This window comes from Pholis gunnellus (assembly GCF_910591455.1).
Source record: "Pholis gunnellus genome assembly, chromosome: 16".
NCBI lineage: Eukaryota > Metazoa > Chordata > Actinopteri > Perciformes > Pholidae > Pholis > Pholis gunnellus.
This window is the reverse complement of record NC_136543.1, coordinates 3,854,231-3,873,161: the sequence shown is the minus strand read 5'-3', so window position 1 is coordinate 3,873,161 and position 18,931 is coordinate 3,854,231. Positions and strand designations below refer to the sequence as shown.

Sequence of the window (18,931 nt, the reverse complement as noted above, 5' to 3'; positions counted from 1 at the left end):
TCAGCTAATCGTTTCAACTCTACTTGTGAAACAAATTCACGCTGTGAAGATACTTGTGCGATGATTCAAACCAATTAAATGCGTAATTCCGATAGACAATAAAATAATGTACTTATTTTGTTGCTTTTCGTGCCGTAAACCGGAACTCTCACGTTTCCCCGCGATGTCTCCCCGAGATGATTTGCGGTGAACACTTCACTATAAATTTCTTTTGCCGGAAACGTTTCGGCCTCTTCTAGTGATCCAACATGGCGGTGAGTACTGTCTCACACCGTACGATGGTGATCCTACGTGAAGCTGTAGTTGAAATCTACAATCATCGGAGCTGTTGGGTCATCCTAACTGCTCCTTGACGTACAGAGACTTAAACTCTAATATGAAGGATTAAACTAGAGCCGTATTTCTTTAACAAATGAAACGGAAGACAGTTTCACCAAAAAAAGCGAGTGATGCTAACAGGCTAGCTACTGGAATATGCGGTTGACTCGTACGTTTGTAGTAATATTCAGTCATTGAAGACAATATTGTAGTTGTATAATGACACCAAGGCTATGCAGCAGGCATGTCTATGTTCTTATTGTGATATTTTTAGTTGTGTTCCATACTTTCCGGACACGTAACGTTAGGTGACAACGTTAACAGCAGAAGCAGCGGGGATATGTACGGACATGTTCTCCGGCCGGCATGCATTAGTCTGAGGCTGTTGGTAGTTTAATGTAGAGACAGAGGAGAGCATTGCGAGAAGTTGTGGCTTTAAAGACAACGATAGTGTGTATTTTAACCTGAAGCTCACTGTTAAGCTGGTGAAATGTTCGTGTATCTGTCTAGCCTGTGCTAACGTGATAGGCTAACGCTAATAGCTAAACTCAACATGGCAGCAGCGGTTGACAGGGTGTTGCAACTTCTTCGTAGTCATTTTGTGACTTCATAGTGTGAATTCAACCGTTTGTCTTGTGTCCTCCAGGAACAGGGTGAGAAGAAGGAGAACCCCATGAGAGAGCTTCGCATTCGCAAGCTCTGCCTGAACATCTGCGTCGGTGAGAGCGGAGACAGACTGACCCGTGCTGCTAAGGTGCTGGAGCAGCTCACCGGGCAGACCCCCGTCTTCTCAAAGGGTGAGTGTTGTGCAGTGCAGGACTCTGAGCTGTGGAAGTGTTGAGGTACAGCCTTTAGTGAAGTAATGTTTTATCCAACACGACGATAAAGGCCTAATTATACACATACCTCGAGCTGACAGTCATCGTGAAACTTGACTTAAGAATGTTAAAGATTTGATAAAGTTGTTGAACATGAAAGTGATTAGGTTTTTGTGATATTGCTCTCTTGTATTCAATGTCCTGTTTTCTTTTCTCAGCCCGCTACACCGTGCGATCCTTCGGTATCCGCAGAAATGAAAAGATTGCTGTCCACTGCACCGTCCGTGGAGCCAAAGCCGAGGAGATCCTGGAAAAAGGACTCAAGGTCAGAAAGTCTACACATCTCAGTAGTTCAGTTGTTCCTAACGATGTCGTCCTTGGCTTGTGACTTGGCTGCAGGTTTCTTAAAATGTAGATCAACTAGAGGGTAAAGAGCCTTTTTTGATCAACAACTAAATACAAATAGAGATGTCAGGTTAAATACGGCTAAAAGCTGGTTTTGGTCTTTGTGTTACCTTCAATTTAATATTCAAGGACAAGGTTGATGTGCTCATCATGCAAAAAACTGTTCTATTGCTTTGTACTCAGGCTTGTTTGTACAGATGACAATGTGTCTTAAGTTCCGTCACGATCAGCTTTCCAAGAACAGAATGCATGCGGAAACAAAGTTATGTTTGACTGCTTTCATTTGGCTCCTGCTTTTGGCTGGTTATTTCAAATATTGGCGTCACTCATCCAACTAGGGGTTGTGTTACAATGTTATGACCGTACTATTGCTTCCAGGTGCGTGAGTACGAGTTGAGAAAGAACAACTTCTCCGATACCGGAAACTTCGGCTTCGGTATCCAGGAACACATCGATCTGGGTATCAAGTACGACCCCAGCATCGGCATCTACGGACTGGACTTCTACGTGGTAAGTGGACCCAAAGACTGGTTGGATTTTGTGGCGAGAGCTAATTATGTAAACAATTTTTAGTTGCAACGGCACAAATTGGGTGTGGAACATTTCAGTTAACAAGGTAAATATTCAAAAATTCCCAGTTTATTTCCTGTTGCAGCCTGTGTGACAAAAGCCGACGGGAAGTAAACATGAACCCAAGCTGGTGGAGTACATACAGATATCTGAGGCGTTTCATTTTGTAGGAAGGATTTGTCACGATAGATAAAAAGTAGTTATTGTTTTGAAGTTGTACTAATTGAGCATTTTTAATTAAAACCACTTAAGATTTTTTTTTTTGTAAAGTGTGACATAATTTGTGCTTTACACATTAACATGTTGCAACTGAGATAAAAGGTGTTTGTAGAATTATGGATTGTGTAATTTTATTTAATGTAAATGTCGTTAACTTGCTCCTTGTACTTCTTCCTCAGTCGGAGGTCAACAGAAGATCAGTTAAATGCAGTTTAGTTTGTTTTATGTTGATTGTCTGAAGTAAATCATGTCCATGGTCAGCTGACATGTTGAGGAACCTGATAAAGTACTAGAGGTGCAGATATCAGAAGTATACTTGATTGTGTCTTACTTTGCCAAATACAATCAGTTTTGTCTCCATGAAAAAGATTTCTTGTGTGAAATGTCTAACATCAATATTAAATGTTGGTGCTAAAACACTAAGATGATAAATTCTCGATCGATCCAATTATTGACCATGTAAGAAAGTGATTAATCTTTGAAATTGTTTATCTAGTAAAGATTTGTAATCATTTCTTACTTGCAGCTTCTCAAATGCAAAGATATTATTTTTCCAGTTTTTTTTGTTATTTTAGAAAATATACACTCGACTTGTTGCTGAGTCTACTGAAATCCTTGAATATTAAACCTGTTGAACCAGTACTGAAGTCAAGAGGCCAGATCACCATTCAGTGATATGAATCGATGCCTCTGCAGTGTTCATATGTAACAGAGAGACGTTGCTGAAGCTTCTCTGACCACCTCTGTCGTTCAGGTTCTGGGCAGACCCGGCTTCAGCATCGCCGACAAGAAGCGGAAAAGAGGCCGCATCGGTTTCAGGCACCGCATCCGCAAAGAGGAGGCCATGCGCTGGTTCCAGCAGAAAGTGAGTGTTGTCATTGACATCCTCAGACACCCGGAAACTGTCGGTGGCTTTCCAGGTTTTGTTTAAAAGAACTTCCTGGAAGAAACCAAAAGGAACATGTTGATGATGGGAGATTTGGAAGCTTATTTTCAGAAAATGTACACCCAGAGTGGCTTATTATACAGACCGTCCACCTCCAACAACATGCTAGAGAAACTGCTGCATGATTGTAAACTGGTCAATTAGATTATTCATGATTTAATTAGAACGACTGCATTCTGTGGCTTTAATGTGTGTTGACTCTCGTCTGTTACTTTATTAATCAAATGTCTCATGTTTTTATTTTCTTTATATTACGATCTAATATTTGTCTCTTTTTATTTCTCTTTCTTCAGTATGACGGCATCATCCTCCCCGGCAAGTAAAGGACCACCCTTTGATGTTGTTTGTAAGAAATAAAATCTGAAAAAGGACACTTTCTGTTTGGTGTTGTTACTATGGTACTTCAACGGTGTACAGGGTTTAGACATGGCTACTTGTTTTCATGAGTCTCGTGCCTCACTTAAAGAAACTTGCAGTTGTGTCATCGCCTAATCGGCCCTGTTCAAAAGAATTTGGTTTATTGAGTTAAAGGGAAAAACTTTCTTGAACAAAACCTTAAAATCAGGAACATCTGGACAGATGTGAAATAATACCAGTAACTCTTTTGTGATTGACAGCTCGGGTAGAAGGCAAGAACAAACCATTGAAGGGTGTTTATGTTCCACATCTATATGGAAAGCTGACACCTGGGCAGTGATGGGCAGTTAATGTACTGAAGTACCGTAAATACAACTCTGAAGATGCTTCAATGTTTTTATGCTTTATATTTCTTTCTTTTTGCTCCATTTGACAGCTGTCATTCTAAATGACTTTGCATTGTTTAAAAACCAATGTATTGAGCATACAAAGAGATCCATTGTTAAGCAGTACATTTCCTGACGGTATATTAAATATAACTTGCCCCACCTCGGCCAGCTACATCAAAATGTTGCTTACTCTTGATTGCATCAGTAAAACATTAGAGAAAGGGGCCATTCTTGCTGCATGAATACTCAACACATTTTGCTTATCTTACTTAAAATTTCCAAAATAAACGTTAGTAGTTCTTACATAATGGTATTGCTGTTTTTGCTAAAGTAAGGGAAGTGAATCCTTTCACCATTGCATCTTTAAAGTCTGTCAAACACACATCTCACGTAAAGTAATGATCCCTTTGTATTGCTGTATTCAAAGCTCAGTTTGCTCTAAACTTGACCTCTGACCTCTAACGAAGAGTTTCTTGCAGCACAGCTTCCGTTCTGTTGTTGGACTACATTTCCCAGCAGCCTTGCCTGAAGTAGAAATAGAAAGCAAGACAGGAAATGGACATGTTTTGATCACTTTGGCTTTATTGGGTGAAACCACCAGCACAGAGCTCGTCCAGCATCAAATACAAAGGGATTCATCCAATCAGATGAGCCAGAGTGACCTCATTGTATCTCAAGTTAAAAATAATAATCAAAAACTCGATATGCAGCTGCCGCTCTTTGCAGTTTGTCTTTCCACCTGCTGGCGTCTCACTGGTTCTTCAGTTGGTAGTTTCTTAGTTTCAGTAAAAATTAGTTCAGTCAGAGAACTTCAAATGTTTTGAAACAAACACAGGTGAGGCTTTGTTTTAAATTATTGGATTTTTTTCTACATTTTTTGATTTTTTCTTTTTTTTAGATATGTTATAAATATTCTCAATTTTCCCGCTTCAGTATACATTTTTGCACATTGTTTTACTTCCTTTAAAATCTTTCCTGTGGTGTAGAGTTCACACCGTAATCCCTTTCACATTGCACTTATAAAATATTCATATATTTAAGTCCTACATCTATGTTAAATACATTTTGTTACAGTTGCACTACTCTACTTCTGTCAGATAACCATCAAATAAATGAGGTTTGTTTATTTCTAACCTGCTAAAGTTTTCTGGTGAGAAATCCTAATTATTGCAATTTTTGTCAGAATTAGCTCATATTCCTGTCACACACCTGTCATTCTGTCTCTCTGTCACACACACACACACACACTCACTTATTTTCACAGTTGAACGCTACAAACACTGCTAAGATACATCTTTGTACACAAACTTAATAGTTTGTTCAACACACTCAAACGCATGCCACTGTTCCCGTCTTCATCATTCATCCTCCTCCATCCATCGCCTCTCTACCTCCACCTGCTCCACTAAATAATTCATCCCTTCTCCACGTTTTTCTTCTCAGTTTCCATCAATGTAAAACCTCCTGAGACCACTTTGGATCACACAAGCTCTCTTTTTTTTCTTTCATACAAAACCAGCACATGAACATTTCATAGATCTGTATCTGGTTGTATTTTAGATTTGCAGCTTTCTCTTGGAAACTATAATAATGGAGGTCAGATGTCAAGTTAATATGATTTTGAAACTCCCAAATCCCTTTGGGAAAGATTGAGGACCAATACTAAATCTAAATGGTGTAAATCTATAAAAAAAAAAAAGGCAGAATTTTGTCCAATCAAATTATCAGTAATCATTGTTATCAGTACTTTTAGAGTTACATTTATATAAATATAAAATGTATTTATTTTATTATATATGTAGGATATATACTGTATGAATGTATATTCAATATTTATTTAAATTTTATATAATTTAGTTAAATAATGCTACAAAAAAGATCTATCTTCTAGGTTGCATTGTTTTCTAAATTTGTTTAGGATTGTCTTTTTTTTTGTCGTTTTTTAAATTATATTCTTTCCAAAATTCTTTATTTACAGATGAAAATACAATTAAATTTATTTTTAAGTAGATTCACTTTTCCAGAAGATATAACCCAATATAGAGCAAACATTCTCCAGATGTTCTCCAGAGGTTGAACTAGCCTTCCTCTCCTCTAGTCTCTCCCGTGCATCCTGTCTCTCTATGCGGTGATGGTTTGGGAAGGAGCCATGCTGCTCTCTCTGCTCCGGTTCTTCCCGGCCAGCTGCTGCTCTTCGTGGGCTGGGGTGTTGCGGTGCTGCTGTCGGCGCGGCGCGTGGCGGGGCGGCAGGGTCAAGGTGCAGCAAGACACTCCCACCGTGGGCTCGGGCAGATCCTCCGCCATGGACCAGCTGTCTGTGGCCGGGTCGTACTTTTGGACGGCTGCCTTGTAGCGCTTCTCCGCCTCGTTCCAGCCGCCCAGCAGGTACAGCTTGTCGGCCAGCGGGGAGAGGCCGGCGGTGCTCACACCGAGGAGGAGAGGGGCGGCCCGGCTCCAGCCGCTGCTCTCAGGGGAGAAGACCTCCACGGAGAGCACATCCACCCGCTCACCCCCGGGCCCCAGCTGGCTCCCTCCGACCACGTACACCTTCCCGCCGAGGGCGGCGGAGCAGTGCCAGCCACGTGGTGTCTCCATGGGGGCCTTCTCGCTCCAGGCGTCGGTGTCCACGTTGTAGCACGCCACGGAGCGGGAGTAGGCGCAGTTGATGTAGCCGCCGGTCACCAGGATGTCTCCAGAGGGCAGGGTGGCGCTGGAGTGGCAGCAGCGGGGCACCTCCATGGGAGCGCGCATCTGCCAGGCGTTGGAGGACGGCAGGTAGCTCTCGGTGGTGACCAGCAGACCCTCCACGTTGCGGCCGCCGATGGCGAACAGGCGGCCGCCGCTGGCTGCCAGAGAGAAGTGGGTGCGGCGCTGTTTCATGCTGGCCAGGTGGAGCCAGGTGTTGAAGCGAGGGTCATATCTGTTGGAAGGTAAAGGGCAGAGGGTCACGTTCAGAGCGGATCCCCAGACCCCAGTGATGAGGACCTTCAGGAGTGTCCTGTTTTACCTTGACGCCCTGTGTCTCAAAATGTGTCTCAAAATCTAGATTTCAACATTATGGTGCATGTTCCCCAACTAATTAAATGTTTGATCAGGTTACCAACCTGCATATTTGGAACTAAGTGATTAATAGTAGCCTCCACTATGATTAAGCCGGCTATTGGTTTATGTCTCTTCATACACTGTTTACTGTGTTTATGTCAGACAGCAGCAATATATCGTATTGTGAGGTGCTTGCCAATCCACAGCCCTAAACAGCAGCACCCTGCTACCTGCTGAGGGTGCTGACGGCATGCTTGGCCTGGTTGCGGGCGTCGTTCTGGTCTTCCCCTCCGGCCACGTACAGGAAGCCGTCCATCACAGCCACGCACTGGTTGAAGCTCTTCGCCGGCAGCTGGGTGAGGTGACGCCAGGTGGCTGCTCCTTCGCGAGGGTCCCTCCACAGCACCTGGATTACAAAGGTCAAAGGTCAGTGAGTGTTGTTTTTTTTTACGGTGGTGGATATTAGAGACAACACAACATCAAAGCACCGACCTCGCGGCTGAGAGCTCTCTCAGTGAGCGATGGCCGACCACCGACGGTGAGCAGAGTCTGCTGACCGGCTCGGACCTGCGTGCGTCGGGACTGCAGGGTGTTCTGCTGGAAGGGCAGCAGGTGGTAGTTCATGGCGTCCACCAGCAGGCGGTGACAGTGCGGGTCCATCATCATGCGGGGCACTGGCTGGATCTGGCTCACCAGCTCGCTGGCGGGGATCGTCTCAAAGCGGATGTGGGACAGCAGCTCGGCGGCGTGAGCCTGACGAGAGTTGTCGAAGTCGAGCCACCTCATGACCAACTGGAGGGAGAGTTTACAGGGAAGATATTTAATACATAGATACATGTCATGTGTTATGATATACATTTCTTTACAAAGCACCTTTCCAAACCAAAAAGGGATTAACATGTAGCTGCAAAACAGTCCAAAGGATGTCAAGTTCAAAATAGATCAATAATGTTATTAGGACGATAGGAAATAGATAAATTATTACATATGTACCGAAAATAGGAAATAAGCTATTGGAAATAAAATAAAAGTTTAATACGTTTTAATTTATTCCATCAACTTCCATGGTAAAGACAAAAACAAATAAATACCTTTATTTATTTTTTAACTAACTGACTAGAGGTTTAATGAAAATTATGAGGTTTTATATTTCTTTTAATTATTTAACAAGCGATTTATTAAATTCAGTTATATTTTTTGCTTGTCTGATAACATTTTGCCACCTTTGTTGGTTTTGGGACTCACCCAAGGTGGCAAATTCAAATAAGTAAGTTATATAATAAAATACAAAATCAAAAAAAAAAATGCATTTGGATTAATGAAACCGATTCCAGTGATAAAAGTACAAATGTAATCAAAACCTGAAACGTGATGATAATCTCGCAGTGCAGACAGACTCACATTTGGTCCTGTTTATAAATACAGCGATCGCTGCTTCTCTCAGCTGTCTGTCTATTTGTGTCTGTAACAGAGTTGCATATTAATACACAAGCTCTCTTCTTGCGTACAGTGAGATATTCTCAGCGGTTTCTGCCCACAATACTGTATGGATCTGTGTTATGCTCTGAGCAGCTGGTCTGGGGTCTGTTTTTAGGGCCTGGATGAAAATAGCAGGAAGGCCCAGAGGGTCGACGAGTTAATACTGGAAGTCGGTCTCCTCCTAGAAGACCTGGCACTTCTCCTCAGTTAGGATATCAGTAGTGAATCAATTCATTAGACAGCAATATCATATTTTAACCCAAATTTTCAGCTACAAATTTCAACCTTTGACCTTTAAAGACAAAGCTTGACCTCTGACCTGGAAGGCAGTGACCTCTGAAGGCAACAGCAGCGAGTCGTCCTGCAGGAAGGCGGAGATCTGCTCCAGGGTCAGCTGGGTGAAGAGCGGCGTTTCCGCAAACTGCACAAAGTTCTCCAGGACGAAGCGGCGGGCGGCGTCGCACACCGACGCCAGGCCGTAGGCGGCGGCGATGTTCCAGATGTAGACGCAGGTCTGCACGTTGAGCTCGGCCAGCAGGAAGTCCGTGCACATCTTGAGGAGCTGAGGGATCTGCAGGGTGGCGGCGGCCGAGGCGGTGCAGCCGATGGTGTACAGGGACATGTGGACGCGACCCAGGTAGGCGAAGGTAATGACATTAGCCAGGCCTGCAGACCGAGCGAGACAGGACATTTCACTTAAAACCAGATGTTTTTGAGGAAGCAGAAAACTGCTGTGGACAGGAGAAACTGAATTCTTGAAAACTGATATCTTTCCTTAAATTTAAATTTAAAGTTTAAAGTTGGACAACATTTTTGCTCCTCAACGCACCATTGAGGCTTTATGACGTTTACACTGAGTCAAACATTACAACATTTGGCATATACTTCTTTTTAGGGCTGCAACTAATGTTCTTTTTATTTTAATCAGGAGTTTATTTTCTCAATTAATTCATCATTTGGCCCATGAAATGTTAGAAAATAGGGACTGAAGGCAATCACAAAACTCAAAGATATTCAATTTGCCGTCACATTACTCAAAATAAAATAAAGAAGAATCTACAATTGTCAAGCTGAGACTACAGAGTTCTGACAATCGACTAATTGTTCTCATTTTATACTAATTTCCTGAAAGTTAAGCATAATATTTGGCAGCTAGAAAGTTTGGGATCTTGATCTGAAGTTCAAATATTGTAAACATTATTGTAATATCGTGGCTCAGCTTAAACTGAATTGGTAGGTGTACCTAGAGGTGAGAGGGAGGGGAGCTCCAGGCGCTTCATGCCCGGGTCTTTGGCCAGAATCTCTCTGAAGTACTGACTGATGGAGGAGATCACCAGCTTGTGGACGTCAAAGGCTTTCGTCTTACAGGCCAACTCCAGGTCAGTCAGGAACCTGAGGAGGGGAGCAGGAGGATGGATGACACACATGCCTGAGACAATAACTCGTGACACAATAAGTAATTTTGTTGTATCGCAATTTGAACGTATCGTAATTGTACCACATTGTTATTTTGTGCCTTGTAATTGTACTCTATCGTAAACGTATTGTATCCAAACTGTATTCTATCGTGAATATATCGCATCTAAACTGTATCGTATTGTGTCGTAATTGTATCGTATCGCTGTTGTGCCGTATAGTAATTGTATCAATTCATATCCCAATTGTTTTGCATCAATTACAATGCAATACAGAAAGTATCAGAACCCACTTCTCCTGCCGCATCTTGCTGAGCTCCTCCAGCAGGGCGTTGCCGTGCAGGGGTCGTGTCAGCTCGCTGCCCAGGCCGAGGCCTCGCTCTCCGGGCTTGATGACCGGCGGCGGCAGCGGCAGATTGAGGCTGTTCAGCTGAGCGATGTCCAGCGCCGCCATCTGCTCGATCTTCTTCACTCCGCTCTCCACCACCACCACACCGTCACCACGGTGCTCCACCTTCAGCTGGGCGGGGGCGGTCTCCACGGCGACCTGAGGGATGGTTTCCATGGCGGGCTTCTTCTGGCGGGAGGCCTTCTTCTTGGGCGCCATCGTTTGACCGCTGAGGTTGTCTTTTTTAGATTTCAGCATGTGTGTACTTTACACTAAATGGTTTCCTACAGTAAGTAACGTTTGCTGAGTTGACTTCTTGCTGTTTCACTTGCTAGAAATCCAGTTGATCAACAAAAATAAAATTGAAAATTTTTCTTGACACTCTGACCTAAGAGTTGAAGTTTCTCTTCTTTTAGCTGGAGGTCGTAGCTGAATGTTAGAAATGGTTGGACTAGTTTGGGATGATTTGTGATTTCGTTGGTGTTTTTACTTGAACACAGCACACAGCACCTGAAAAAAAGAAGGAAAAGTGAAGAATTGTTCAAACCCTTTGCTCTTCATTTCATTGCTCTTTACATTCATTAAAAAGTTAAGTTGACTGTCATGTAACTGGCCCATTAAAGGTCCAGTTGAAGACCTTTTGGAAGAATATGCTGTATATAGAAATGCAGCAATGTTGCTTGAGTATTCTGTGTATTCATTTATTCCATATATTTTACATTTCTGTCAAAAATCCCCAACATATCACACTATCTTGGATATTTTTATGTTATTCTGACTTCTGTTAGTTTCAATACATTTTTTGACAGCAAAAATTTCACATAAACAAGGCTTTTTTTTACATATTACATCTTTGGTGTACCAGAAGCAATAAGTCACAAAGCGTCCAAACAGTTTTTGGATATTTTAATGTTTGTCTAACTTTAGGCAGCCTTTCGTTTGGATTCATTGAAGATAAGTGTGACAATCAACATTCAGAGGTATAGAACGAAGGCTAATCTATCTTGACGTTCTATTGTTTTTGATTCTTTAATCGAATTGTGCTTACATAATATAACTTTGACAATGATATAAGAGAACATAATGTCCACAGAAATGGATTAGATCTGTAAAGCAAAATTCAACGGTCTGGAACTTGATTTTCCTCCAGCACTGAAATGACGCACAACACTTATATACTTTTCATTCTTCTTCTTGACTTTCACAAAGCTACTCTAAAGAAAACAAGAGTCACTCTTCCCTGCTCTTATAATGCTTTGTCTTGTCTCTTTTGTCTGCCACAGTGCCTCTTTATATCGTGACTCATTAAAGGGAAAGGTGTGTTTCAAAGCCAACAGTGAGCTCCTCATAGACAACCGACAACAGGTCCCTGGCAAATGTTTCCAGCCTTTAAACCACAGATTCATGGTCGCTGGAGGACATGACAAACCCACTGACAGATGCGCATTTCTCCGCTAACATCACACAACACAACAACACACAGGCTGACACCTTTTTCTGAATCCAACTGAGGGTCACCTACAAGCTCTGTCTCTGAGCCAGCAGCAGTGTGAATGACAGGCACGAGTGCAGTAAAGAAGCTCAGGGTTAAGGTTTTTGTGGTTTACAGCAGCCACAAGGAATTTAATGCAACTGGGGGAATCTTATTCATGATAGCAATGAGCCACAGTCTGCCAACTTCAGCAGAGAGGGGAGACTGTGACGGAGAGTAGAGGGAGTCTGAGATGAACAAATAGGAGAAATGGGGGCCGTGGAGGATACTGGAGGGGTTATGCAGAGCATGTATCTCAATTTTTGTTGTGGGTTTTCTGTACTTTGTGTGCTTGGTTGGTTTAGTTTTGTATCTGTTGCATGAGGCTTGGCTGGAAGTAATTGCTCAAACCGGAACAATGCAACAACAACAACCAGCCATAAGTGGTCAGCAATAGTGTCCAAACACTAGCAAATTGTATAATGATATTAAAGGCAATGAGTGCGTGGTGATTTCACCAATTGGCAGCATATTTGAGGAAGCTAAATAATGTTTTTGTTTTTCATTTTCACGTCCACTAAATCTTTGTTGTGCTCTTTCTTTTGTTAAAAAAAAAACGTACTTGATGTTCACGCAGCTTCGGAAACAAGACACGTTAAAATCAACTCTCCACCTTCTAAACTGCAGCAGCTGTAACAATTGTCGGATAATGCTGTTTTTAGCATTTAGCTAAAGCTTTTGTGATACTAGCTCAAGTGGAGAGGAGTCATGAAGTCAGCGCTCCGACTCAGTTTCGTCACAATATATTATTGCAAAGTTGAAGGCCTTTAAAGGGACTGGAAGCTGGACGTCTGGTGGTAAACAGCAGCAGGATCTTTACTCCTAGTTTACGGTTTGTTGTGGTTCACCTGAGCCTCGGTGCAGAGATCACCTCACTGCTGGTTCAGGGCGGGAAGTAAAAGAAACCCCAGGTGCTATTTAGGGACTCAGCTGTGTGCCAGTTCTATATGATCTTTCTCTCACATCGAGATCTGTACTTTACATTTTCTCAAATTTCCCCTTTGGGCCTGAATGGTGTTACATCATTTATTGTCCGTTCATTATTAGATTCAACTGGAGCTTCTCATAGTCTGACTTTTAGTTGCCTTTTTCACATCTTATATTTACACCAATCCTATGTCTCTGTCGGTTGGTTCACCACTTTCGTCCAGACTGAAATAACTCATCAACTGTTGATCAATCTGGTTCCCAGTGGATGAATCCTAATAACTTTGGGGATCTTCTGACTTTTCATCTAGCGCCATAATCAGCTCCAATTTTCAGTTTGTCCAATACTTTGTTTTAATACCAAATATCTGCACAACTAATGGCATTCCCTTTAGGCTAAGCTCTACCTTATTCAGTGCAAATTAGCAAATGTTAGCATGCTAACAAGCTAAATTAACATGGTGGGAATGGTAAACATCAGTATGTTAGGATTGTCATTGTGAGCGAGTTAGCATGCCGACATTTTCAGGTTATTATACATTAAGGAAAATATACTTATTAATATTATATTAAATTCCTGCCAATAGATCCCCCCTAAATGCCACTCACTGTACAATTTATGGTCATGAATGTGCTTGGAAAGTTTATTGAGCTTTACGCTCTTGAAACAACGTCAGATATCTTTTTTCATAATATTAAAGATTAGTGTCGCTAAGGCTAATTGATTTTCCATTACTTTCTTAAACTAAAGCTGCATGTCTCTATTTTTAAATACCTTCTCCGACCATATCACATCACTGTCTGTGACCTCTTTAATAACCTCATCTAGTGGCCATTTTGAATAATACTGACAATGCTGATAATGCTACTACCAGTGCTTCTGACCACAAACATGTGCATGACTCTCCCCGTCCCTCTTTCCACCCCTCCTCCTCATTCGCTCAGCGTCTGAACTCGGCTCTTTTTAAATAGCATCTATTGGCTTGCCAGCCAACGAGGCTCCACACATGGGCAGACCAGGGGCCGAGGCAGGATGGCACATACCGGGGCAGCAGCTGTTGTCGGTGTCATATGAAGAGGAGGGGCTCACCGTTACAGACCATAGGCTACTTGTTGATATGTTGCTATCCCCCTTTAAACAGTTGGAACGGCAACGATTCGCTGCCAGGACACCGTATGACTTCAATACACCACAAATTAATCAAGAGGAAGATGTATTTGACAGCAGCCAAGAGTTTCTGTGAATGTGACCCTGAGCTAATGGAACATGTGGGGAGACGATGAGTTCAATTTCAGGGCCAACTGGAGACACGAGGGGCAGGATGATGTCAAACACATATTTGATTGATGCAAAAACAGCAAGGTGGAAGATAAGAAATATATCCTTTGACTTTATGACTTTACTTTATTACTAATGAGGAGTATGGTCTTAATAATCACACGTTCCATAGGCTTTGATAAAGTATTCCTAATACCTCACTCACAACAGAAACAATCTCCTTCCCCAAAATCACAGTGTAAAAATACTCCATTACAAGTTAAAGTACACAAGAATTATCAGAAGAATTTACCTAAAGTATCAAAGTAAAAGTACTCCATCTGCAGATAAATGTCTCACTGATATATTATTATATAACACATTATTATAATACAAATACTTATGCATAATGTGAAAGCAGCATTTTACTGTTTTAACTACTTTAATACAGTGGTTTTCAACATACGGGTCAGTCCACAAAGGGTAAGAAGATCAATCTGAGGGGTCGTGAGATGATTAATGAGGGCAGGAAAGAAGAAAAAACAAAGTTATGTTTCACAAATTTGTTTCAATTTTTTTGACCTTTCTCTAATCTTTGTTTATTTTTTTTTATTATGTGATACTTTTATCTCTTTGGGCTTCAAGTTGTTATTTAAATGAAACTATCTGAAAGGTTGAGAGGTGAAATTAAAGAGTAACTGTAGCTGTTATATAACTGTTTTGGAGAAAAAGTATGAAGTAGTATAGAATAGAAATAGAAGTGCCTCTAAAGTACAAGTACAGCACTATAAACCCACTGCAGTTCAAATCCATGAAATGTAAAATCAAGGTCTTTTCTGTGGCATGAAAATAATCTCTGCAGAGATCAGCCATCAGAAATATCCAGGACCAAGGTTGGCACAGGGAGCAGCTGCTCTGTCAACCAGCATACTGGGAACCAGACCTCACCACTACCCCCTACCATCATCATCATCATCATCATCATCACTGACAGATATACTGGAACGAACAACAGCATCTGCTTTCTAAGCAACAGCCCCATGGCCCGATTAACAACCGAAGGAGGGTGCATAGTCTTGTAGATCATTTTTACACCTTCCCATTGTTAAACACTACTGACAATCAATGTGGTAATGCTTTACTTTTAAGGTACTCAAATTCCTCTTTATTTACATAGAATGTCGACTAATTACAATTAAAACAGGTTTAATTGGTTCATTCCCAATTGAATAATTTCAAATGAATGCCAATGAAATTGATAACCTGTGTCTTAGTCACACTGCTCATATATTTTGTACGTATTTTACTTTGTTTTTAAGTATTTATGTGTGTATGTTACTTATTTGGGTACTGATATTGTAGGTACGGTATTTTCTTTTCTTCTTATATATTTTTTACAATCTAAGTTATTATGATGCAATGAGAAAAAACTCCACAGTAAATAATTAAGTTTTTAATAATAATGAGCAGGGAAGAAACAATTATTGGCTGAAATGGAGCAGTGGAAATAAAGAACTATAGACTTTAGAACTACTTTCACAGGAAACATTTGTGTAATTATTAGGAAACAGACTTGAAAAATCGTGTTATTCATATGTTCCTGTCATGAACTACTAACTGTTACTATGTTATTATTATATACAAAACTGGAGCCTTGAGGGTTTTTAAAAATGTAGCCAAACTCCACAAGGTTGCAAGTAACAAGTCAGACACCAAACTAAATTATTTTTCAAAATTTCGAAACAAAATTTGCAAAAACCTCAACATTTAAAGGCATAAGACTAAAATGCAGTAATCCATGTCCAACATCAAATGTCATGTTTAAAGCAAAATGACTGAGTGTCGAAACTCAGTTATCTAATGACTGTTTTGTGTCTCGTGGAGAAAAAAAACCTGTTCCTCGATGCAAACTAAAACAATTAAAAGTAATTGCAGATTAATTCGTGGTTGTCAGGTGATGTGTGTGTGTGTGTGTGTCTGTTAACTCAAACTGAAAAATAAACAGTTTTAGTGCATAAGTGAAGGAGAAGAGCGGGAATCTAAGCACCCGAGGCCCTTCGTTTTCTTTTTAGTCTGCTGTCTGTTTGAAGCTTTACAGAGGGAAAAAGACAACTGACATGAGGCAAAGCATTGTGATGCTTCAGTCAGAGCTGTGGTTTTAAGGAGTGTCAACGTAGGACACAACAACTGTGAGCGACAACCACATTCTTATGATTCCAGTTCACTGAGTGTCTTAATCGGTGTGTTTTGATGTGTTTTACCGTGATTAGGTTTGGGTATAGGTGTATTTTAAAAGTTTGAGCAGGGCCAGCTGTTTCCAATCTTTATGCTAAGCTAAGCTAAGCTACTTTGCTCTGGCTTCATACTTAACGCACAAACATGAGGTTTACATAATTCTACACTTAACTCTCTCCAACAAAACAAATAATTGCATTCCCAAAAATTGCAAACTAATTATTTTAAACCTCTAATAACTGATTTATTCGTCCACTTGTAGGCAGTGTAAACAAGCTGTGAACATGAGAAAGGTGACACGGTAACATGTACTAAGTTGATATGACAGATATGTTAGTATGCAGTTGCTAATTTGCCCATCTAGCAGTTACCGAGCAACATTATCACTCACTAGGAGTTGTGTTTGTGTCCACCTGATGAATGTAAGTCCATATTCTCTCAGTTTTGGCTGTTTTTGGTCTCCACCAACTCCAGAGGAAAATATCTGCCTCGCTAGCTGCTAAATGCTCCACTATGTTTACCAGCTAGTCGCTAACTGTGTCTATCTGCTGTTTGATGCTGAGCAGATACAGTGTACAGTGGGCTTTTACAGCTTTTTGGATGAAAACAGCTGCCTGCTGCATCCAAAAATTACAATATGAGAGTGGTGAGTTGGCTATTGGCTAAAAGACACTAAAAGACACTGTAGAGATGATCATTTAAAACAAACCTAAACAACCAAAGTGCTCTTAACTGCAGGGCTCTGGTATTAAAGGGCTGCAGGAAAGAATCCTAAAACTCAGAAATGAGTCAGTATTTTTGCACTTCCCGATTCCCTCGTCTTGAGGTCAACGTTACTTTTGACTGTGTTTTTGGTTCGGAGCCTGAAATAAGGTCAGTGTTTAACACAAGCTGAAGAGATTTTTACGTTTTGTTCTATGATATAAAAGACGTCAGTAAATACCACTCTCAAGAATGTATAAGCTTTTACGTGACTTCAAAAACATCATCACTAGAACACTAGTCAACCTTTAAGCTTAATGGTGGTGACGTTGAAGTTATGTGACCGTGCTGTAGTTTATTTAAAGCCTAACATTAGCTTTTTACTCCTGCCGATTGTATTGACGCTTAAAAGATCCTAGAGGTGATGTTCACTCTTGAATTTGATCTTGCTGAACAGAAGTAACTATCATAAATGTTTGCCACAGAGCTTAATTCTGCAATAATCCAAAATCCAAAGGAAAAATCCAAGTGTTTCTGTTATTTTGTCCACCATTTGAACCCATACATGCACACAAAAAACACCACCCTGCGTGCCTGCCCAACTCTTCTATCGTTCTGTGGCTGCAGCTGAATTCCTTGTCTATCTCGTGTGTGTATTTATAGGTGCTGACACACAACATGTACTTTGTGTGTGTATATTGTGTGTTTTACAGCTAAGGACTGGAAAAGGAAGGGCCGACACCCCCCCCCTGCAGAGTAGTAACATCCACACGGCCACTGGCAGCTTCTACACATTGTTTCCATTAAGCGGTTAAATATAAATATAAGTATACATTACGAATTATTATGATTATGTCATTAGTTGTATCATTTGATATGCGGTTTCCAGTGGCGGTAGTCATACAGTATATTTTACTTCAGGAAAAGTAGCAATAAAACTATGTAAAAATACTCTGTTCAAAGATCTAACATAAGTAAAACTACAAAAGTATTACATGTAAGTGAAACGTAATTAAAGTATAAAAAGTAAAAGTACTCGTTGGCCATAATACTCTCTGTCAGAGTGTTATAATATCATATATTATTTGAATATTATAACTGAAGAGGCATTAACACACAAACAGCATTTCAGTGTTCCAGCTCGTAGTGGTGGAGCGAATATTAACTTTTTTTATGCTGTTGGATACATTAATATTATATAAATTCATATGTTTTGTTTGTAAAATCTTTAGAGTAATTATAACTCCAGCTGTCACATAAATGTAGTGAAGCAAAAAGTACAATATTTCCCTCTGAAATATAGTAGAGTGGAAGTATAAAGTACAAATACCTCAATATTGAACTTAACACATTACTAGATTAAATGTACTTCACTGATGATTTCTATCGGTGACAACAGACAAGTTCTCATTTCGATTCACTCTTATGAGACCTTTGTGGGAGTTAAAGTGTAAGTGGAGATTTTAAGACATTAAATCTTTGCGTTGACAAACTCTTCTCCCAACAAATTGTTAGGCAGTAAAATAAGTGTATTTTTCTTTTACCTCTTTCTCCCTCCTGGTTCCTGCTCTTCTTCCCTTCCTTTTGCTCTCTCAGCGTCTCTCTTGAAACTCTCTTTTACGTTCTCTTTTTTCTTTGTTTTTCTCTAACAGGCTCTTTGCTTCGTCCGTCTGTCCTCTGTCAGAGGGCTGTGTGTGTGTGCATGTTGGTGTGTGTGTGTGTGTGTCAGCATCAAAAGAAAATCAGGGTCCCAACCAACGTTGTGACGTATGTGCCCCCCCACCCACCCACCCCCGCTTAAACCTCTAAAATCCAACCATACTCACATCAGAGCCTCTTCTGTCATTCCCCACCTCCTCCAACATCCACCTCCATCTCCAAATACAGGCAGTCGGCGTCGCCCTCCCCTCCAAAAATATCCCATCAGAGGAC

The 18,931-nt window shown here is 40.9% G+C and overlaps 2 protein-coding genes across 2 annotated transcripts; one reads left to right on the top strand and one right to left on the bottom strand.

Moving 5' to 3' along the window:
* Positions 1–219: 219 nt before the first annotated feature.
* On the top strand, positions 220–3,649 carry rpl11 (ribosomal protein L11). Its single transcript, XM_079176149.1, has 6 exons — positions 220–254; positions 965–1,115; positions 1,355–1,461; positions 1,920–2,051; positions 3,085–3,195; positions 3,570–3,649. Exons 1-6 carry the CDS (start codon positions 249–251, stop codon positions 3,597–3,599), a joined length of 537 nt encoding a protein of 178 aa, XP_079032275.1. The 5' UTR covers positions 220–248; the 3' UTR covers positions 3,600–3,649.
* Positions 3,650–3,831: 182 nt separating this feature from the next.
* klhl43 (kelch-like family member 43) lies at positions 3,832–18,712 on the bottom strand. Its single transcript, XM_079176148.1, has 7 exons — positions 18,544–18,712; positions 10,252–10,856; positions 9,787–9,935; positions 8,863–9,209; positions 7,557–7,856; positions 7,295–7,470; positions 3,832–6,942 (listed from the first exon to the last, which is right to left on the bottom strand). Exons 2-7 carry the CDS (start codon positions 10,602–10,604, stop codon positions 6,144–6,146), a joined length of 2,124 nt encoding a protein of 707 aa, XP_079032274.1. The 5' UTR covers positions 10,605–10,856; positions 18,544–18,712; the 3' UTR covers positions 3,832–6,143.
* Positions 18,713–18,931: the final 219 nt, after the last annotated feature.

What these genes read in the sequence shown, in the direction of transcription:
- rpl11 (XM_079176149.1), top strand. An exon ending in TCCTGGAAAAAGGACTCAAG is followed by an intron (nt 1,462 to 1,919) that starts GTCAGAAAGTCT and finishes TATTGCTTCCAG; the next exon opens with GTGCGTGAGTACGAGTTGAG. An exon ending in ACGGACTGGACTTCTACGTG is followed by an intron (nt 2,052 to 3,084) that starts GTAAGTGGACCC and finishes TCTGTCGTTCAG; the next exon opens with GTTCTGGGCAGACCCGGCTT.
- klhl43 (XM_079176148.1), bottom strand. Translation starts at nt 10,604, where the DNA reads ATGCTGAAATCTAAAAAAGACAACCTCAGCGGTCAAACGATGGCGCCC. An exon ending in CAGAGGTCACTGCCTTCCAG is followed by an intron (nt 7,857 to 8,862) that starts GTCAGAGGTCAA and finishes CTCTCCCTCCAG; the next exon opens with TTGGTCATGAGGTGGCTCGA. An exon ending in GCCGTCAGCACCCTCAGCAG is followed by an intron (nt 6,943 to 7,294) that starts GTAGCAGGGTGC and finishes ACCTTCCAACAG; the next exon opens with ATATGACCCTCGCTTCAACA.